This window comes from Podarcis gaigeae (genome assembly GCF_964106915.1).
Source record: "Podarcis gaigeae genome assembly, chromosome: 5".
NCBI lineage: Eukaryota > Metazoa > Chordata > Lepidosauria > Squamata > Lacertidae > Podarcis > Podarcis gaigeae.
In genome coordinates, this window is record NC_139681.1 from 2061161 (window position 1) to 2083986 (window position 22826).

A 22826-nucleotide genomic window follows, 5' to 3' on the forward strand; every position below is an offset into this window, starting at 1 on the left:
TTCTCCTTTCTTATATAACTCCTCATAGAATTTAAGGAAGTTTTTTTTGTATTTTTTTTGGGTCTACTATCAGTTCTTCCTCTACCATTATTTTGTTTATCACATTTTGTTTTTGTCTTTTTCTCAGTTGCCAAGCTAAGAATTTTCCCGTTTTATTTGCTGACTCAAAATATCTTTGCCTCATTAGTTTAATTTTCCATTCAATTTCTTGGTTTGTTAACATCGAGTATTGTGTTTGTAATATTTTTATTGTTTGTATACTTTGCTCATCTTTCGGGTGCTCTATTAATTTTTTCTCATACTCTCTTAGCTGTCTGAGAATCTCTTCCTTCTTCTGCTGTCTTATTTTCTTCTTGTAATTGTTTTGTTGGATGAAAAGACCTCTTAGGACCGCCTTACTGGCGTCCCATACCACATCTATATTTGTTCCTGTGTTAAGATTCAATTCAAAGTACTCTTTTAGAGTGGCTTTAGCTTTTTCAATAACCTCATCATTATCCAATAAATATTCGTTCAGTCTCCATCTATAACCCCCCTGCGTTGCACCTTTTATTTCCAACGTTATTGAATTATGGTCGGAGAGGGTTCTCGGTTGGATTTAACATTTTATGGTTCTTAAGGTAAATTCCCTCGAAGTCCAAATTTGATCTATTCTGCCCCAGCTTTTATGTACCTCTGAGAAAAAGGTAAACTGCTTTTCTGTTGGGTGCTTATGTCTCCAAATATCTATCAGGTCCAAGTTTTCTTCCAAGTCCTGGAATGCTTTTGGTAATTTTCCTTGATTTCGTTTTTTCTTTTCTGTTTGTCTGTCGATTTCTGGTATAGGCACTGCATTGAGATCTCCCAAAAGTATCGTCCTATTGTTTTCTAATTTTACTAACACTTGTTCTAATTTCTTGAAAAACTCTGGTTTATTTGAATTTGGGGCATATATATTTACCACATTAATCTTTTCCCCCGGAAGCTGATCTGTACCCCCAATATCCTTCCTTCTTCATCTTTATAGATCAATTTGGGTTCCCATTTTTCATTGACATACTACTCCTTTTTTTTTTCTGCCGTGGAATTTATAAATTCTGTACCCAGATTTTTGTTTGACAAAACATGTTTATGCTTTTTGGCTACATGAGTCTCTTGTATACAGATTACATCCAGTTTTTTCTTTTTCAGCACATTTACAATTTTATTCCTTTTAGTTTTTTCGTTCAGGCCATTTACATTCCATGTTAAAATTTTAAGATTCATTGTCACTTTTGTCTACTGATAAGTCAGAAATTTACCGATTTGGGTTTTTGTCGATTCAAATTCGGGTGGTTTTACTCTCTGTTTCTTCTTCTTCCTCTCCCACTTCTTCCCCCCTGTCTCTCCCCCCTCCTCCTCCTCTTCACCCCCTCCCTCCGCTCCCATCTCGTCCTCCCCCCTCCCCCCCAATCCCGCACCACCCCTCTCCTCCCCCTCTCCACTCCTCCCCACATATCTCTCCTCCAACCCTCCAAGATCTTTTTCATATCTACGTAGAAATTTACTGACTTCCTGATTTTCCATTATCTTAAATAAACCTTCAAATTTAAAGAGACCATTCAACACTCCAACCTCAAAAACTTGTGGAAAAGAACTAGAACCATTAGCAAACAACATGGAAGAACAAAATAACCAGAAACTGCAAAACAAAGCAACATTTAGCATATTAGCTTTCACTATCTCTGTTTCTTGCTTGTTTATTTTCTTCATTTGGTAGTTTTTCTTGCTTTGGGGATTATCGGGTCTCATCAAAATGAAGTAAAGCAGCAGAAATGCAAAAGCCAAGAAAAAACAGAAATGAAGCAAAGACTGCAACACGAAAAACAAGCATTTCAGTCAGGCTTATTTCTTCAATTCAGTATTTTTGGTGGTATTACTTTTGTTTTATAAGCTTTGATTGGTTTTGGGGTTTCCAGTGAAATTCTTTCCAGTGTCTCATTTCACTCTATCAGTTCCTTGTTTGTTGGTAGTTCTTTCTTGTACGGTGTTTTGGTTGGTTGGTTCGCTTTTGCTTGCTTTGTAGATTATCCAATCTCATAAAAATAAAGCAAAACCAGCAGAACTGGAAAAGCCAAAAGAGAACCCAGAAGCCAAAAGGAACACGAAAAACAAACAAACCCAATGGAATAGATGCCAATTCACCAGAAACTCCAAACCCAATCACAACTTTCAAAGGTGAAGAACAACCTGCGCATTAAGAAGCGAACAAAGGGCCTAAAAATCTGAAGCATGAAGATGAAACAAAACCACTAGAAACTCAAAAACTAATGGAAAGGAATCTAATGGAAACTAATGGAATCACTAGAATCACTAGAAACCAATAAGCAAGCAACATGAAAGAGCAAAATCACCAGAAACTCCGAAACCAAGCATCATTTAGCATATGAGTTTTCACTGGTTTGGCGTTTCTGGAGAATTTGCTTTCTTAATGGCCATTTGCCCCCCTCCCCCCCTTTTGCTATTCTTTTAGTTCTGCTTCTTTATAATTGCCTTTTACGTTTCTGCTAGTTTCTTTGTTTCTACTTGTTTTGCTGGTTTCGGTTTTATCAAATATACCGCCTCGGGAGGTTTTGCTTTATTTTGGTATTCTGGTGACTTTGTTTCTTTTCTAGTGGCCTACTCTACCCCTAACCCTCATTCTAACCCCAACCCTAACTGTAATTCTAATCCTAACCCTAATCTGAACCCTAATTCTAATCCTAACGCTAAAACTAACCATAACCCTAACTGTAATGCTAACACCAGTGCTTTTTTCGGGGTGGTGGTGCAGGGGGAGTTTGGCCTCATTGAGGGGCAGCATTTCAATATGAGTAGGAAAATGAGAGTACCCCTAAACATTTTTTTGGAGGGGGGAAGCACTGACTAACCCTAACCCTAACCCTCATTCTAACCCTAACCGTAACTTAAATTCTAAAACTAACCTGGACACTAATTTTAACCCTAACCTTAATCCTCATTCTAACCCTAACACTTACCCTTATTGTACTTCTAATCATAATCCTAACCCTAACCCTAATTCTAATCCTAACACTAAAACTTGTTGTGTTTCTTTTATTCCTGCTTCATTACAATTGCTTTTTGCTTTTCTACTAGTTTCCTTGTTTCTTCTTGTTTTTCTTGTTTTGGGTTTATCAAATATACTGCATTGGGAGGTCTTGCTTTATTTTGGGATTCTGGTGATATTGTTTCTTTTCCAGTGGCTTACTTGAACCCAAACAGTAATTCTAACCCTGACCCTATGCATAATTCTAACCCCCACCCTAAACCTTATCCTTACAATAAGCTTAACCCTAACCATAACGCTAACCGTAACCCTCATTCTCACCCTAACCCTAATTCTGATTCTACCCTAACCATAACACTTACCCTAATTCTTACCTTAACACTTTTCCTTTGGCTTGGCTTGGCTTGTTTCTGTGCTGCTTGTGGTTTTGTTTCATTTCGGCCGGGCTTATTTATTCAATTTAGTATTTTTGCTGGTATTACTTCTGTTTTATCAGCTTTGATTGATTTGTGGGTTTCTTGCAAAATTGAGGTCTCGGGGGTTGGATTCTTTCCAGTGTCTCATTTCACTCATATCATTTCCTTGTTTGTTGGTAGTTCTGTGTCAGGCTTCAGGGACTTGGCTTCCTCCCCCGCCCTTTGGCAGTAGATAAGCAGAACAAAGCGAAAGGAGTCTCTTACCAGTTAGAAGCTTTAATGATCATAGAGAGAGAACAAAGAATCCATTTCTAGGAATGAAGTTGCTCCCAATTAAGGATTCCACCCACTTCCCTCCTCCCTTTTCTTTTCTTTTCTTTAGTTTGTGAACAAAAGCTATTTTTAAAGAAAAAAGTGAAGCCTCCAGCTTCAGCAGTAGTCTACCTGGAAAATTAATACCCCTTGTTTTTGAGACTGCAGTTGTGGGGCCAGATATTCCCTACAAGTTAGGCAAATTAGAAAGTGTTTTACATAGGAGAAAGAATGGAGGCATTTTGCAGGAGTCCTTCCTGCATCTTTTCCAAATTACTGCAGATTTGGCTAGTGGAGGGTAGTGAGAAATTTAAAATGGGCCAGTACAATGGAAAGATTTTTTGTATGTATTTTGAACTAGAAGAAGAATTGTCCATCAGCTGGGTTAATACAGCTGCAGAACTCTGTGTATGGAGAGACCATGTTTCTTTAAAGATTTTATGTGTATGTTTTATTAATGTATTTTGATTTAAGTATATATATATTTTATCATGGTAATACTAGATTTGGTTTGCAAACATAATTCCAACTAACAAGGAACCAAATTTGAATCTGGCTTTCCAAAGAATAAAAATTCAGAAATAAAAGGTTTTACTTTAATTGCAGGAAGATGGACTAGATGACTCTTGGGGTCACTTCCTGCTTCTCTGTGCAGGGTCACTGGCTCCCCTGTCCCTTCTTGGACCCACACTGGGGGGCGGGGGCAAGGTAGGCATCTCTGCCAAGGCATCTCTGCATGGAATCATGGAGTCACAGAACCAGGGTCATCCGATCCAAGCCCCTGCAATGCAGGGATCTCAACTCAAGCATCCATGACAAACGGCCACCTGACTTCTGCTTAAAAACCTCCATTGAAGGATTATAGCAGATAAGAAGAGGGTTTCTGACACCTGGTTCTGCAGTGAAAACCAAAAAGAACAGCCTGTTGGGTGGCTGAAACCGAGAAAGCTTTGTGGATAAGAATAATTTATATTTTGTTTTAGGGTGAAAAGACTGTGAGCTCAATTTATCAGTGTTTTGGCCACATTGCTGTTGGCACTCAGCCACATGGGGTTGAAATCAGAGGGAGAGATGTGCAGGTTATCCAAGTGCAGCGCATACGGAGTGCAGTCGGCAGGTGGGTCCACCACCTGTTACAGGGAACTTCATGCTCCAGTCAGCTCAGGTTAGGTTGGGGGACAAATTTGATTCTGGTTGTTGTTTTTGTTTACATATCCTACCTTGTGGGACATCTTCAGGAGAAGAAAAGGCTGAGGAGTAATCCCTACACAAATCTGAAGCGGAGACCCTAAGGCGGTTGGATGGTGCCTGTCTGCCTCCTTCCGGCAACTCCTGCAACTCAGCTGGTGCCAATTGTATTGCTCTGCTTTCCTTTGGGGGAGAGAGAGGGGAGTCTTGTCATCTGAGCAGCTCAGGACCTCCAGACCCCTTGCCCAGGCTTGCGCCCAGGCCTTGCAGCAAAAACAACTCAGGAGGCAGCAGTTATAAGTTACGGGTCTCTGCAGTTACAGCAGGCACTGTGGTTCTCCAGCAGGTGGGCGTCACTCCATTGTCTCTCAAGAAAGATGGATGCCAACAACATATAAGTATTTATAATGTAACAAAGTATAATAACGGATGCCAAATAAATCAAAAGTAGAAAGGGCAATCTAGAACTAAACATATAGGAACAAATCTCCGTACTAAAATGTAAAAATTAATCACAAGGTTGACTTCTTCTGTTTATTTCATAAAATTTATGCACTGCTCGATTGTAAAAAAAGAAAAAGAAACCTCAAAATCGTTTACAAAAGATAAGACAAGAAAATCAAGAAAAATCTACAGCTATACCTTAAAACATACACAAATTAAAATACTAGAACAAATTCAAAATTCACATCAGTGTTTCTAAGCATCTGGGCAGGCTTGTCTGAACAATAATGTTTTTAGCAGGAGCCCAAAAGAGTACATGACCTGAACATGCAGGGAGTTCCACAGTGTAGGCGTTGCCACACTAAACAATAGAGTTCTCACAAATGTAGAATGGGTATTATGTGGGACTTGTAGTAGGGTCAATTCTGCTTATCAAAGTGATCAAGTGGGTGCACGTAAGGTAATTTGGCACTAGATCCTGGTGTGGGGCCCCAGTGTTAGTCCTGCTGAAATGTAAGACCTGTCACCCAGTGAGCTTCATGGCCAAGTGGGGATTCAAACCCTGGTCTCCCAGGTCCTAGTAGTCTGATGCTCTAACCACTATTCCGTGCTGGTTCTCAAATATAAATATATGTGTTTGTACATGTGCAGAGGCATACCTAGGGGTTGGTGAAACCAGCCTGGCTAGGGGTGCAAATATCACCTCAGAAATCTGCCTCCAGTTATCTCCCCTACCCCCGAGGTAACACCATATTTACTTGTGCTGCTTTACAACAGCATCACAGTACTGGCAAGATCTTTGGTTGCCTGTGTGAGCTGTTGTGATCTCAAAAGGTTGCTCCTAGTGGGGGATAAGCTGGATCAGGTTAGATTCCCTCTACTTCCACAGTTCCTCTGGAGTCTTCCCCATTTGCCAGGTTGAGGTCCAAGCCGTGTGACACAGCAAGTCTTAGACCTGTCGGCAACTTCCTGGGAAAGGCCGCTTTGTGGAAGGCTCTGGCTGTCATTAAGCAGGAGTTTCTGCTGTATTGGCTTTAGAGAGGCTCCTGCATCCCGGCCCTTCCTTTTTCATTTTCAGATTGTCGGGGTAGGAGAAGAAAATGAAAGCCACCACAACCATCACAGTAATTGAGCTTGGAGAAGCTCTGCTTCTTCTGTTGCTGCCTGGGCACCTACTTTCTGGCTGTCCTGCCTCAATATTCTGCTTCAAGCTATTCCTGTCACTCCCAGGATCATCTAGCCCAACCCCCTGCGATAAAGGGATCTCAATTAGAGCATCCATGACAGAAGTCCATCTGACTTCTGCTTAATAACCTCCAATGAAGGAGGTTCATTGGAAATGAATGCAAGGGAATTTTCACAGGGGGAAACTTTCAATTATTCTGTTACCCCACCAGGTCTCAAGTGGTATGGCTCAGTGATGCTACAGAATGTAAACACACTTATCTGTGAGTCTGGGCTACAGCAATGGAAGAAACTGTAGCTGACTAATCTCTGTCCTCCAAGCACCCATTAAAAAGGCAGGAGCCCTGTCCCATGCGGAACCCATCAATCCTACTCCTGAGATCTCCATTTTTATATATAGGTTTTATTATTGTGATTATGTTCCATTTACACCTACAAAGATGTCTCTTGCACAAAAGTACTGAGAGGTTTCTCCACCCGAACAATGTGTCATTGAAACATGTTAACCAAAGGACTAAAAATGCCACAACCTGCTGTGACTTGCAAAATGTACTCCAGCATCGCAAAAGCAGCATGTTCTTATTGCACATGCACTGAACTATCAGTGCCAATGTGAAACCAACTAAGTCTTTTGATTTAAGGGGGGGGGGGGATTGTTCAGCCATCCCCGATTCCAGTTCGAAATGAAGAGATGTCTCATGAAGGACACAGGCTTTCATCATTCTACTTCTTCTTGGTCTGGTAATCCTAAAGCTTTCCCCTGGAAGTGAAAAGACAACCAGGTCAGTAAGATTTATACAATTCTGTATGTTTTGGGGTTCACAGCAGAGCAAGAATCTTTCCCCAGTGCTAAGGAGACCAAATACAGGCTTATGCCAATTAATGCACAACTTCTGATCCATCAGTCCAGATGCATGACACTACAGATTTGCAACACAACCTGTTTCTTCTGCCTGCAAAAGCAGCAGGAGGCAGAGGATGCTGGTCCAGGAGGGAGAATGAGGCAGTGGGGCATTGCAGGTGAGCCTGCGAGAGATCATAGAATCATAGAATCATAGAGTTGGAAGAGACCACAAGGGCCATTGAGTCCAACCCCCTGCCAAGCAGGAAACACCATCAGAGCACTCCTGACATATGGTTGTCAAGCCTCTGCTTAAAGACCTCCAAAGAAGGAGACTCCACCACACTCCTTGGCAGCAAATTCCACTGTCGAACAGCTCTTACTGTCAGGAAGTTCTTCCTAATGTTTAGGTGGAATCTTCTTTCTTGTAGTTTGGATCCATTGCTCCGTGTCCGCTTCTCTGGAGCAGCAGAAAACAACCTTTTCCCCTCCTCTATGTGACATCCTTTTATTTATTTGAACATGGCTATCATATCACCCCTTAACCTCCTCTTTCAGGAGATCCCTCCTGAAACCTGAGAGCTGCTGTCAGCCAGTGGAGACAATGCTGAGCTAGGTGGACCAATGGTCTGACTCCGTAAGACAGCCTCCTATGTTCCACTTTGCTCATACTTTATAGCCAAGAGGGTGAAGCTCATCCTGGGAAAATGAAGGCGGTGGGCATAAACTTTTGGGGGATCAGCTACTGGAGATGGGAGGAAGAACAACACTGATTCCTGGACAAACCACTCTCTGTACCAGTTGCCTTGGTAATGCCGAGCAACTCTCACTACACTACTGGAGGTATGAACACTAATGTGCGTCTCTGCCTTGCTCACTTGACTCTTACAACCTATGTATCCACTTTGGACAATGTGTTAACCAGCTTCAGACAGATGGGCTCTTGGGAATCAGAAAAGGGAATCAAGCCTTCTCTGAAGCAACTAACAGTGCTACTCTAAAGCTTTGGACCCACTTTGAAGATTTGGAGAGACATAGTCAATTGAAAAGGCACACCCCTCTTCCTCCTTGCCCCAAGTGCTTTCTAAAAGAAAAATGCCAGACAGAGGGAGGGAGAAGATGGACTGTAGTTTTGTGACTGACGAATCTAGCTCTTAACTAGTAAATGCTGGATATTCAACTCCCACCTCTGCCACACACGTCCACCCATAATTGTCATAATTGTCACAAGCACTTTCAGTGAAAACTGATGCCAAATTCAGTCAGAAAACTTTAAAAGCTTCAAACTGTTATTCATCCATATTGACCCCTGCAATTTTGCAGGGAATTTACCTAGAGGTCTCTATATGATGTACCATATGTTTATGCCAATTGCCAACAACATGGTGAGGGGAGGAATCCCTTTTTCAAACAAACAAACAAACAAACAAACAAACAAACAAACAAACAAAAACTTTAAAGGTTTATCTGTACCTTGTCTTAAACATGGCTCCACTCAGAAGAGGCTACTTTGCCCACAGATTTCATCCAGGTGTGACAAAAGTTTTAAAGTTCTTCAATAATTTTTTGTTTTGTTTTAATTTGTAAAGCAAATTCACAATACAAAATTTAAAAATCAACTCCAAACCTCCCTTTCTCTCCCCCTTTGTCTCTCTCCCCCCTCCCCCGTTTTCTTCTTCCCACCAAGACAATGAACAGAGGTCAGGGAAGCTGGCATCAAAAGACAGTTGGTGGAAGGGGCAAAGCTGCTTTCTTGCCCCCACCTGCCCCATCCTCTTTCTCTCCAGGGGAACAGGAGGGCTGCAGACAGGCAAGTAGACAGGCGGAGAGAAGATCAATAAACAGGCCCCTCCTCCTGTTTTCCACCCCCTGCCCCACCAGTCTTCAGACAGATGCACACGTACAAACACACATGGCTGTTATATGATCCAGTTGTCTTTTAAAAGACAAAATTCACTTGCGGGGTGGGGTGGGGGTGGCCAGCAGATGTATTTCTCTAGCAGATCCAAGTATTTCTCTAGCAGATCTTGGGGGGAAACCAATTTTATGGGTGCTTCAAATGACTTTGCGACCGTCACCATAATGTTGGTGCCAAAGACAGAGAAGACATCATACATGAAGAGCCCACCAAGCAGAATGCAGCCGGTGCTGACATTCTTCAAGTTCGCAGCTCCACCCCACTGAGAGACCCACTGAGACCTCCGGGCAGTATATAAATTCACTGAATAATAAATAAATAAAAATTGAGAGGGAAGGCCAGGCCAAAGAAGGTGTTGGCAATCCAGTGCTTTCTCAACAGGTACCAGATTTCCAACACTGCTACTCATGGCCAGGCAGACAAGGTCCACGGTGTCAAACTCGCGGTCGACAAGCCCTTCCTTAGTTTCCTCAGAGCCCTGAGTGAAGAGAAGCTGGTACTGTTGGGGAAATTCAGGGAGAGTAACAGGCTGATGTATTTGTGAGATAATATTTTGAAGAAGAGGTGGAGGCCCAAGAGGGTGCAGCTGGCAACGACAGGAAAGCGGGCAGCATCTCAGTTGGCAATGGTCTCTGGCATATCCAAAGCACTCTTCCCCTTTGCGCAGGAGACGGAGTGCCGTGCCCCGAAGAAGATGGGCAGCAGGGCCATGAGCACTAGGCTGCCATAGGCCAGAGCATGCCCTCCAGGGCAGCAGGAGGCAGCCCTGGCCATGGAGGCGTCTCTGGCCCCACTCCTGTTCTGCAGCTCAGTGTGCTCCATAGCCTCCAGTAAAAAAAAACGCAGCCCCCAAAGTTTAAAGATTATAGCCATTTGTTACCCCACCCCAAGAGGCAACTCAGCTTTTTGAAGCTTTAGTTTCTCAGGCAAAATGAGCATTGCCTAAAGCAGACCGGGGGAGATAAGCTTTGAATCTGAAGCACCAACTTAGAATCCAATTTGGATCCCCCTCCCCCCACGCCCGTCTTGAATAGATACACTACAAACTTTTATCGGTTTTACAGTGGTACCTTGGATTAATAACTTAATTCGTTCTGGTGGTCCGTTCTTAACCTGAAACTGTTCTTAACCTGAAGCACCACTTTAGCTAAGGGGGCCTCCTCCTGCTGCTGCACCACCGGAGCATGATTTCTGTTCTCATCCTGAAGCAAAGTTCTTAACCCAAAGTACTATTTCTGGGTTAGCAGAGTCTGTAACCTGAAGCGTCTGTAACCCGAGGTACCACTGTATAGTCATTTCACTACCACAGCTTTATCTGAAGAAAACTGGGAATAAAAAATTGGTAAATTGGCTGAGAATTTTCCCTAGCCCATGGGATTACATTTTTCAAGATTCCCAAAGAAGGGGTATAGTTGTTAAACCAATTTTAATCTGCACCCTAGTTATATCCTAACACAGTAAGAGAGCTCAGTGCAAGCTTGTGGGAATAAGAGCACAAATAATAATTTCTACTTTCAGAATGTCAGAACAAATGTGTCTTATGCAACACAGGGTACCCTGCATTCGCACCCAACTGTCACGAATGGCTGCTGGCCCAGCAGCCCCAATGGGAAGTTCACAGGTAACGATTGTTTAGAAAGGGGAGGATGCGCCAGCAGAGAGAGGAAGCAAAATCTCTTACCCATCCACCTTGACTATGGATCCAAGGGCTGAAGTTTTCCTTGAGGTATTTTGCTCCAAAGCCCAGTATGGTGTTCATGGGATGGTTGTCTATAGCAGTGAGTCTAGTTATGACTTCAATAGCAAAAGCAACTTTGATACTTTGTGCTTGCACTTCAGAGTCTGCAGGTATCTCTTCTAGGAATTGATCGGCAACTCTACTGAAGAATCCATAGGACATCAGTTCTGAGGCACACTGAAAGAAAGTCCTGTCATTTTGAACCTGGAAATGAATGTAAGGCATTTGTCATTAGGAACAAACAGAGGTATTGGTCCCATTTCAGGCACAACAATCTCTGAACACAGCAAGTTCAAGGAAGGCTTTTCCTTGTAAAATATACAAATAAGAAATAATTGCTCTCCTATTCTCTGGTAAGTGTGGATTTGTGAGACAACTTCTTTTCTACAGCCAACTTGTAAATGTAGTTCTGGAAAAGTGCTTTCAGCTGTCCAAAACCCCAAATAAATCTTTGGGAAAAGATTACTGAGGCCTCCTTAATGTACACACATTTTATGTGGATATAAGCAAATCTGATGGATCAAATTGGGCACCACAGTGGATACAGGGAAGCTGGAAGGTGTGCAGAAGAGGGCGACCAAGATGATCAAGGGTCTGGAAGCCAAGACTTAAAAGAAACAGTTGAGGGAGTTGGATATGTTTGGTGGCCTGGATAAAAGAGACTGAGAGGAAATAAGATGTCACATGGAAGATGGAGTAAGCTTGTTTTCTGCTTCTCCATAGGGTTCCAGATACAAGAAAGTAGATTCTGACAAAACATTAGGAAAAACTTTCTGACAGTAAAAGCTATTCAGCAATGGAACAGACTACCTCAGAAGGTGGAGGATATTTGAAAGCAGAGGTTAGATGGCCATCTGTCACCGATGATTTAGTTGAGAGTTTTGCATTGCAGAGGGTTGGACTAGATGATCCTCAGGGTCCCTTCCAATTCTACTATTCTATTATTTTATTATCCAAACCTAATCTGAATTCCACAAAAGGCTTTCTCTTGTCTTCCTTCCCCTGCAGCTGCTCTTTAAAATATATCTTTCTCCCCTTTCTACACATTCAACATTCTAGAAAAGCAATTCACAAAATTGCAAATAATAAAATAGAAAGTTCTGCAATTAAATGCTTTAAGATTCAATGCAAGTAAAAAACAACATAATACAAATTGCAGCCTCAAACTGGTTACCTTTTCCTGCAGTTTATCTCCCGATGCTCTTAACAAGGCAACTATTTCTTTTATTAACTTTTCTTTCTTATCTGGTAAAACAGGAAAAAGAAGAAGCTAATTTTCTGGTTTAACACAGGATGTAAAATAATCATTTACATTCATTAAAACAAATGATTTCGTAAGCTGCCTCAAGAGCTTTAAGTATTTATGGAATGCTTTTTCCATGTGTTCTATGTATATTATCTCAATCAGCAGAGGTTGTTTGGCAATACTAGGGACACGGGTCCAAAACACTCTTGGGCTTGCTGGTCGGAAGGCTGGCAGTTCAAATCTGTGCGATGGGGTGAGCTCCCGTTACTCTGTCCCAGCTCCTGCCAACCTAGCAGTTTGAAAGCACACTAGTGCAAGTAGATAAATAGGTACTGCTGTGGCTGGATGGTAAAAGGCATTTCTTTGAGCTCTGGACTCGTCACGGTCCTCTGTGCACCAGTAGTGGTTTAGTCATGCTGGCCACATGACCCGGAAAGCTGTCTGTGGACAAACATTGGTTCTCTTGGCCTGAAGTGAGATGAATGCCGCACCCCATAGTCGCCTTTGACTGGACTTAACCCTCCAGGGTCCTTTACCTATTACCTTTACCTGGCCATACTATCAGCTGCCTCGTGTGGAGAATACTGACCATCACTGAACGTGGCTGAGAAACAGTGTGATAGATAACCCAAAGGGCACAACTGTGTTATATATTTGAAAATGTTTAAATAAATCTGAAGGTGTGTTTCAGTTATGGTGCTTCCAGACAAAAGCCATATGGCAGATGTCTGTTACTTTTCTGAACACACATACAGTTTTTAGTAAAGGTAAAGGGACCCCTGACCATTAAGTCCAGTCGCAGATGACTCTGGGGTTGCGCACTCACCTCGCTTTACTGGCCAAGGGAGCCGGTGTTTGTGGCCAGCATGACTAAGTCGCTTCTGGCGAACCAGAGCAGCGCACAGAAACGCCGTTTACCTTCCCACTGGAGTGGTACCTATTTATCTACTTGCACTTTGACATGCTTTTGAACTGCTAGGTTGGCAGGAGCAGGGACTGAGCAACGGGAGCTCACCCTGTCGTGGGGATTCAAACCGCCGACCTTCTGATTGGCAAGCCTTAGGCTCAGTGGTTTAGACCACAGCGCCACCAAAAAGGCTATGCCAGTACGCTGAAGAATGTGTGCTGGAATCCTTTGCAACATCCAGGGGTTATGTGGCAAGTGTGCAATGGTTCCTTGACAGACAAATCAATCAGGAAAAGGTTTCTCCAAGAAAAAAAGTTTTTGAAAACACAGACTCTACAGAAATGCCATTTGGCTGCTGAGGAAAAGCAGGTTACCTTTTTCAACATCATCTTCATTTTCGGGTTTGGTGGCACACCCACCATCTGCTTCTAGGCTCAGAGTCTGTTCCAGTGCTTTGAATCCTGTCCTTTGAGGGAATGGCGTGGAATTATCAACTATTTCAGCAAGCTTGTCTACCACAACATTGATGTCTGAATCACCTGTTCAGAAACAAATTGAGACAAATTCGCTGGCTGGTTTTCTTACACCCTGCACAATCTTGAAATTATCAAGCATGTCGCCCTTAGAATCCTCAAATGCTATAGCCTTTCTCCATAAGGAACATGCTCAAATGCTGATCCACTCAATCTGTAGATGGTCTTCTGGCAGCAAGCTCACCAACAAAGACCTTTCTCAGTGCTGCATGCGATCTACCACTGAGTCGCAGAGGCCAAGAGGACAGCTTTTTGGAACCCCAGTGGCATGGGACTATCTGCACTGTGAGTTCACCCACCTGTGACCCTGCCCCACTTCTGAAAATGTTCCCTCCACCTCATGTAGGATTGGGGAAAGCCTTCTGTTGCCTCTGATAGGAAGTTGAATGGTGATGTGCTTAGGCGTGTGGTGTGTGCATGCCTGTGGTGTGGGCCATACTTCCTTGGAGTACCATACCCACCTTTGCCATGCAGTCTCCTGTGCATTGGCATTGAGGCAATGTAGCCCTCAGGCTGAAAAAAGTTCCCAGTCCCTGAGGCAGACCCTCACAGAATTAAGAACCAGCCCTTCACAATGGACGTGCATCGCTTTGGTCAGAGAGGCTGCTAAGGGGAGCAGATTTCCCCACAAGAAGTCTTCTTCACTCTTTAGAGCTGTGGTTCCCAACCTGGGGCACATGCCCCAAAGGGGGGCAAGTTGATTTTTAAGGGGGGCAATTCGAGATAGACAAAGTTAATGGCTTTTTAGGCTTCTTCCATGTGAATAGGAGTTCACTTTTTGAATAGTAAGAATTGTATGTCATGAGGGGTGGGCATCAGGATTTTATACATGCTTAGGTGGAGCATGGCCAAAAAAAAAAAAAAAGTTGGGAACCACTGCTTTAGATAGTTTGATAGATTAGCTATGTTACTTTTATTTATTTATTTCATAAAATTTAAGCCATCGCAGTGGCTTAGCTATCATCCCCTTAACCTACGGAACTGTAAGGAACTGCAGTTCTGGGAACTTAACCTGCAGAACTGTTTTGAAACCAAGGCTAAAATCCAAGCAATAGTTGCCACTAATATGCTATTAGAGTGTTTAACAAATGGGGGGGGAGAGAATTAAACCCACCTTGCTCTTCTAGTGAAAAAGCAGAACAACTTCCAACACCCGCCTGCAGGCTTAGTGCACACCCATTTACAGCATCACCCCTTCTGAACGTCTTCCCAGAATCCTCTTCAGCTTGCGCCCTTAGACAGGAAGGAAAGAAAAAGTGCTTGCAATGGGACTTCTTCTTCTTCTTCTTCTTCTTCTTCTTCCTCCTGACTCTGGTCGGCTGTCCTTGGTCCTTGGGAGACGAGCCTTGATGTGCCTTCTCCTTACCTTGCCTCTTCTCTCTGCCTAGAGATGATCCCTCTTGGCCTTTCGCTTCCCTTTCTAAAAGATGCCCGTATTTGCTAGCGGACAGTCGACGCTGCGCATAAGCCATAAGCACTCTGTACTCTGTGCTAGTTCTATTGACATCCTCCAAAGGGATTTCTTCCATACTGGAAGAATTTGTCAAATTCATGATGCACCTGCAAAGATAAAACAACAGCAACACCATTTTATTGGTATTACCAAGTAAAGGTAGGAATTTCTTTGGAGTGCTTTGCTATAATCAATTTAGAGACCCATTGGCAAAAAGTGGGGGAAATCTGAGCAAGCCAAGTTCAAACAGGAAACAATTTGAATCTCCTTTTGTTCTGTCTTCTCGCCCTAAAAAATTCAGTCCAGCTCTGAGGAGCAGCAAGACTTTGTACACACTGGTACAGAGGAAGGGCGTGGACAATCATTTGAACACCTTGTCAGGCTCCATGTATTCTGTACTCAAATAAAGTAAAATTCTATTGCAAAGTAGCACAAACTTTTCATCCCATATAGGGAATGAACTTTTCCTATTCTGCAATTTTGCATATTTATTTTACTCTTCTACTTCTGTTAGGCATGGTCAGGGTCAGGATCAGGTACAGCCCCAATGGCCAGTCAGGCCACGCCAGGGTTTCTGAAGAGCACTGCCTTTCACTGTTCTTGCTGGATACTTTTCATCAGCAGGTGGCCTCTCTGAATGGGAAGTGACTTTGGCTTCTGTTCACAAGCATCCCCAAGTAGGATGTTTTATCCTGATCAAATTTGCAGATGACACCAAACTGGGAGGGGTGGCTAACACCCCAGAGGACAGGATCACACTTCAAAATGACCTTGACAGATTAGAGAACTGGGCCAAAACAAACAAGATGAATTTTAACAGGGAGAAATGTAAAGTATTGCACTTGGGCAAAAAAAATGAGAGGCACAAATACAAGATGGGTGACACCTGGCTTGAGAGCAGTACATGTGAAAAGGATCTAGGAGTCTTGGTTGACCACAAACTTGACATGAGCCAACAGTGTGACGCGGCAGCTAAAAAAGCCAATGCAATTCTGGGCTGCATCAATAGGAGTATAGCATCTAGATCAAGGGAAGTAATAGTGCCACTGTATTCTGCTCTGGTCAGACCTCACCTGGAGTACTGTGTCCAGTTCTGGGCACCACAGTTCAAGAAGGACACTGACAAACTGGAACGTGTCCAGAGGAGGGCAACCAAAATGGTCAAAGGCCTGGAAACGATGCCTTATGAAGAACGGCTAAGGGAGCTGGGCATGTTTAGCCTGGAGAAGAGGAGGTTAAGGGGTGATATGATAGTCATGTTCAAATATATCAAAGGATGTCACATAGAGGAGGGAGAAAGGTTGTTTTCTGCTGCTCCAGAGAAGCGGACACGGAGCAATGGATCCAAACTACAAGATTCCACCTAAACATTAGGAAGAACTTCCTGACAGTAAGAGCTGTTCGACAGTGGAATTTGCTGCCAAGGAGTGTGGTGGAGTCTCCTTCTTTGGAGGTCTTGAAGCAGAGGCTTGACAACCATATGTCAGGAGAGCTCTGATGGTGTTTCCTGCTTGGCAGGGGGTTGGACTCGAATGGCCCTTGTGGTCTCTTCCAACTCTGTGATTCTATGATTCTATCTCTGAAATCATTAGGTATAGGGCACTGAAATTTGGGTTACTTAAACTGGGGGGCAGTTACTGTGGATGTGGGTCAAACCTAGATGCCTTTCCACTGCTGAAGTGTGCCTAGAGATCTGGTGGAGGGTGCTGAGTGCTGCCACCACTGCTTTGGAAGCAGGGCTGGTCCCCACCCTAGTAGGGTTGTATGTGCTGAGGGAGGGGCATTGCCAGCACCATGCCAAGGGCTCTCTGATCAAATAAATCCTTATTTAACAACTTTCATCTAGGTGCTATAATTCCTCATCTTACATGTACTTTGACTTATGCAGTTTCAACCAGATGTAGTTGGTTGGGCTGCATGAAATTTCATAAGCCAAGTCCCAAGCAAGGCAGAACGCTTCAGAGCTCTTTTGGCACAGGGTCCACTTGGGGATAAAGGTAAAGGTAAAGGGACCCCTGACCATTAGGTCCAGTCGTGTCCGACTCTGGGGTTGTGGTGCTCATCTTGCTTTACAGGCTGAGGGAGCCGGCGTACAGCTTTGGGTCATGTGGCCAGCATGACTAAGCTGCTTCTGGCGAACCAGAGCAACACACGGAAACACCGTTTACCTTCCTGCTGGAGTGGTACCTATTTATCTACTTGCACTTTGACGTGCTTTCGAACTGCTAGGTTGGCAGGGACCGAGCAACGGGAGCTCACCCCATCGCGGGGATTCGAACCACCAACCTTCTGATCTGCAAGTCCAAGGCTCTGCGGTTTAACCCTCAGCGCCACCCACGTCCCCACTTAGGGATACCTGGCCTTAAAAGAGTTTTTAAGCTCTCTGGCTTGATTGCTAGGCAAGGCCCACTCAATGCAGAGCCCGGGAGACTCTGGGATGCAGACTCTCCCCCCCCCACCCCTCGCCTGCTAGCTTCAGGGTGGCTCTGGGGGTTTGAATGTACACATATACATTTCCACATATATTTCCACATGTGAATGAGTTTTGAGCATAAGCACCCCTACAGACAGATAAAATTGCTATGTTCTCTCATGTTTGTGTTGTTCCTGAACATTTCGCTGCAAATGTTTGGGAGGCAATATTATTCAAAAAAAAATATCATTTCTAAGAAGTCTTAAAATCATTGCCCCTTGGTAAGAGAAAGAACAAACATACCATATATTTCAGAAAACCTGTCACTGTTCTTTGTAAGTCAGTCCTCACCTTCCTGCTTTCATTGACTAGAAACTACCATGGAACTGGCAGCAACTGATTTATTTTAGGATATGTGAGTTTGTTTGTAACAGATCCAAACTGGCACACCTGCTGTGGAACCAGATAAATGGCATAAAGGGCAACTGCTAATGATTTACAACAGAGCTTTCCAAACTGTGTGTCGCAACAACATGTCAGCTGCAGCTGTAGGTGTGTCACAGGAATGCTCCCCACATTTCTGGGGCTGGAAAGGGGTTAGTTTAACCTCTGGTTTGCTAGTAAAACTGAATTACTGTATTGCAAAATGATGCATATCTAAAAAGTGTGTCACCAACATGAAAAGTTTAGAAAGCTCTGATGCTTCTGAAATACAAAGTGCCTTACAGCCACTGCTTCTATTTATAGTCTCTAATTCTATACTAACAGTACTCCTCCAGATTTATTACAATTAAGTTTACATAATTTCAATTTATTGTTTTTACATGAAACTTTAGTGCAACAAACTCCTGAGCTATGCACTTTTTCAGGGTAGCCTAAGAGAAACAGGATCATTCCAAGATCTTTCAACAATACTTGTTTAACACTCAACCAAGTCTGGTCAAGCGGAAATTCAATAGCAAATGGAACACATTCAGCAACCATTCCAGCAGAAAGTGCCAGGAGACAGAGCTTCGCTTGAGGCTAGAGCCTGATTTTTTTTTTATTGCCACCTTCCAGCGGGAAGGTAAACGGCGTTTCCATGCACTGCTCTGGTTTGCCAGAAGCGGCTTAGTCATGCTGGCCACATGACCCAGAAGCTGTACGCCAGCTCCCTCGGCCAATAAAGCCAGAGTCGGCCACGACTGGACCTAATGGTCAGGGGTCCCTTTACCTTTAATAGTTTTCTACTTATGAAATATCTGCATTCCTGAGAGAAAGACAGTCCTGACTGACTTTCCCCAGCCCAGCTGAAAGTCATATATTACTCAGTATGAAAGTTCAAGGAAGTTTCCTGTAAGACAGACAGTATTCAGGCTTAAGCAAATAAAAATCATTAAATCATGTTTATATAAAACTTTGGGTAATTACCTTCAGATAATGTTTCACAAACAGCCCCCGAAAGGATCACTTGTTGGTGGCCAGTGAATGCCGCAGTGCTGTGTCCGCTTCCTTGTTTTACTCCCACCACCTTAAGTTCTGCTTTAGGAGAATAAGAAACCAGCTCAAAGAGCCCAGCTGCTTCGAGGGCACTTTCACTTCCTTATTGGAACTTTGTTTGCTGAGAAATGAAAAGGGGTGGAGCTAAGAGCCTGGACACTTTAGCCTAGCAGTCATTTCTCATTTGTTAAAAGAAACACACCACTTAAAGCCGTTCTGACCTTGGGCCATTCATTCACCATGTATCTAGGATTATCTGCAAATTGGAAGTATATGTGCCACAAAGGTCCTTCTGGTCCACCATCCTGTTTCTAACAGTGCCCACTCAGATGTGCCAAAGGATGCAGGAGCAGAATGCATCCCCCCCCCCCCGTGATGTTTGCCTTCCTGGGCTTGGTAAACAGAGCTACGCTGCCTCACACCCACATCCGACATGCATTCTCTAAACTAAAGCTTTCTATATTCTAACTTTTATCAAAAGTCTGCAAGTTTAGACTTTAATGGTTTCTGTAGGAATAAGCATCTGTTTCCTGCAAACTCTGGCTGTGCCTCTGTTTCCACTACTGTACTTAAGAATATTAAATGAATGTAGGGCAGCACTGACACTCCCTGATTTTCCATCAAAGGTATACCAAAATGCACATTTTTCTGCTAAAAGACATGGTGACATTTTATCTGTGCTGATAATATTATGCTTATGGTAAGTTATAAAAAGTAAGTATAATAAATGCTCTCAATGCACAGCAGTGATAATTTTGGATATAGAGTGAGTGGCGCTTTGAATCTAGCTCAGGGGTCAGCAAACTTACTGTGCCTCAGGCAGGTGTCTCCAGCGCCGATTGCACGGTGGGCTGGAGGGTGGGGGAGTGCGTGCCCATATGCATGCGCACATGCTATTTCCACTCCAAACTTCTTTCCCTACATAAGACGAAAAAATGTGTGAACCCACCAATCCTCATACATGGGTTTCTGCTTAAGGACAATTATCAAAACTATTCTTCTGTAGGGGGAAAAAATAGTCTTGCCATTCACAAAACAAGATGCCTTTCATTCCCTGCAAGTGCCATTTGCATTTCAGAACTCAGGAGTGTGAGGGCAAACAATATTTCTGAGCCAGGTTCAGCTAGATCAAGGGTCCCCAAACTAAGGCCCGCAGGCTGGATAAGGCCCGAGGGACTCACTTATCTGGCCCACGGAGACCCCCGCCTCCCACTGCCCACTTCCAGGTCAGAGGAGCACCAGAAATAGCTTGCGCGCATATGCACGGGTTAGTCTGGTTAGCAGGAAGCGAGTATAGATTTTCCCGATGATTGATAATAAACTGATGTTACGATAGTTTCCTGGGTCTTCTGGTGGTCCTTTTTTATATATAGGAATTATGATGGACTCCTTCCATGATCTAGGTATCTGGCCCGTGGCCAGATTTTTGCAAAGAATTTTAGCCCACCATGTTGGGTGTTGTTTAATAGCTTCCGCCGGGATCAGATCGGGCCCTGGGGCTTTATCAGTTTTCAGTTTAGCAATTAAATCTACTATTTCCTCCGGGTCAGTATCTGGCCATATGGGCAAGTGACTTGAAAGAGTATCAGATTGAGTGTTAGAGATATCTGTCTGGGAGAAATATTTTCTTAGAAATTGTTCCCATGTCGGGGCTGGGATAACTAGGTTTCAGAGAGAGAAACACCCCTCCCACTGTATATAGCCCTCATGAGTCACACTGTCACTAAATCAAAACATTATAGATACACTGTCCTATCTGAGCCTTAGTGTTACATATCATCAAGTGCAATAAGTATCAGCCACAGTAACAAATGCACTGTGTAAACAATACATGGAAAACGATGTGTGCCTGCCCAACCTGTGTCCTAATAATAATAATAATAATAATAATAAATTAATATACCCCACCCATCTGACTGGGTTGCCCCAACCACTCCGGGCGGCTTCCAATACATACAACATAAAAACATTATAAAACTTCAAACATTAAACCTGACCCTAAACCTAAAACTACCCTAACCCCCAACCCTAACTGTAACCATTAACCTGTAGCCATTAACCCCTAATGCTTAAAGCCTAACTCCTAACCCTCTAATTCTAAGCCCCAAGCCATAGTCAGCGGGGGGGGGGGGGGACTAGCCAGGATTTTTGCCCCAGCCTCCAGAGGGCACCACTGAGGCTCCCAACTTCCCAGCATGTCTGGGCTTAAGCCAGAGAAATTTGAAAAAGTGAAGGGAAGAGAGAGGGAAAAGTGAAGGGCAGGAGCTGTTCCCATGAAGCCGAAGGAGGCTCATTTACAAGGGGAGGCAGGGAGAGAGAGAGCTGGAAAATCTGGAGAGGCGGCACTTGTGCCCCAGGGAAGTGGAAGATGGGCTCCGCTGAGACAGAAATCCTGGAGAGAAGAAGAGGGAAAGCTGAGGAAGGGAATAATAGAGTTGCAGAAGGGGCCCAACTCCCAGAAATAGCCTTTCTCCATTTCCTTTTTCCTCCCCTCCATGTCTCAGAGATAATTTAAGGTGATGAAGAGGTCAAATCAACTCACCCTGTCCTTTTTTCTTCCTTCCTTTCTCTTTTGTAAACAGGAGCTTTTGTCATAATTAAACAATTTAAATGGCAAGTTCACAAGATAAGCACTTCCAAGTATTGCTTGCTTATATTATGGTTTTTTCTCTCTCTTTCTCTCTTTCTCTGTGTTTGTGTGTGTGTGTGTTTGGATGAGAGGAAACATGCATGTTTACATCATGTGAATACGTAAAGCGTATTCAGCTATAAAACACCAATGAAAGAGATGTGATGCTGACATACAAAGCACTTTATATTTATCAATCCATGCAATTTTGAGGGGAAATGTGGCCACTTTAAATTGAGTCTTACACTGCAAGCCTGTACCGAAATCCACTGAATTCAATGGAACTCACTGCCAGGTAACTGGATTAAGACTGTGCAGTCTTATACTGCAATCCTAAGCATTTTTACTGAGACATAAGTCCCACTGAGTTCAATATTCTCTGGTAAGTGCCTGACCATTCTCTCCATCATACAGGCTTACATCCCCTGCCCCCAATAGATAAATATTATATGCAAGGAAAGAATAGCATTTCACTCCACTCAAGCTTCCCCTTCATGGATCACTGCCTTGCCGTGGCGAAGGGGCTTGAATAACTCAGAGAAGCTATGAGCTATGCCGTGCAGGGCCACCCAAGATGGACAGGTCATAGTGGAGAGTTTTGACCAAACGTGATCCACCTGGAGGAGGAACCGGCAAGCCACTCCAGTATCCCTGCCAAGAAAACTCCATGGACAAAGACAACAGGCATATAAAAGATATGACGCTGGAAGATGAGCCCCTCAGGTCGGAAGGCGTCCAACATGCTACTGGGGAAGAGCGGAGGGCAAGTACAAGTAGATCCAGAGCTGATGAAGCGGCTGGGCCAAAGCCGAAAGGACGCTCAGTTGCGGATATGCCTGGAAGTGAAAGGAAAGTCCAATGCTGTAAAGAAAAATATTGCATAGGAACCTGGAATGTAAGAACCATGAACCTGGGTAAGTTGGAGGTGGTCAAAAATGAGATGGCAAGAATAAATATTGACATCCTGGGCATCAGTGAACTAAAATGGACGGGAATGGGTGAATTCAGTTCGGATGACCATCATATCTACTACTGTGGGCAAGAAACCCGTAAAAGAAATGGAGTGGCCCTCATAGTCAACAAAAGAGTGGCGAAAGCT

At 43.5% G+C, this 22826-nt stretch overlaps 1 protein-coding gene across 1 annotated transcript; it reads right to left on the reverse strand.

The window, feature by feature from the left end:
- Nucleotides 1-5461: 5461 nt before the first annotated feature.
- On the reverse strand, nt 5462-19951 carry BCL2L14 (BCL2 like 14). Its single transcript, XM_083738931.1, has 7 exons — nt 19908-19951; nt 19030-19219; nt 14868-15313; nt 13595-13759; nt 12242-12312; nt 11011-11271; nt 5462-7330 (listed from the first exon to the last, which is right to left on the reverse strand). The coding sequence occupies exons 3-7, from the start codon at nt 15304-15306 to the stop codon at nt 7289-7291; spliced, it is 978 nt and encodes a 325-aa protein (XP_083595057.1). The 5' UTR covers nt 15307-15313; nt 19030-19219; nt 19908-19951; the 3' UTR covers nt 5462-7288.
- Between the last annotated feature and the right edge of the window lie 2875 nt (nt 19952-22826).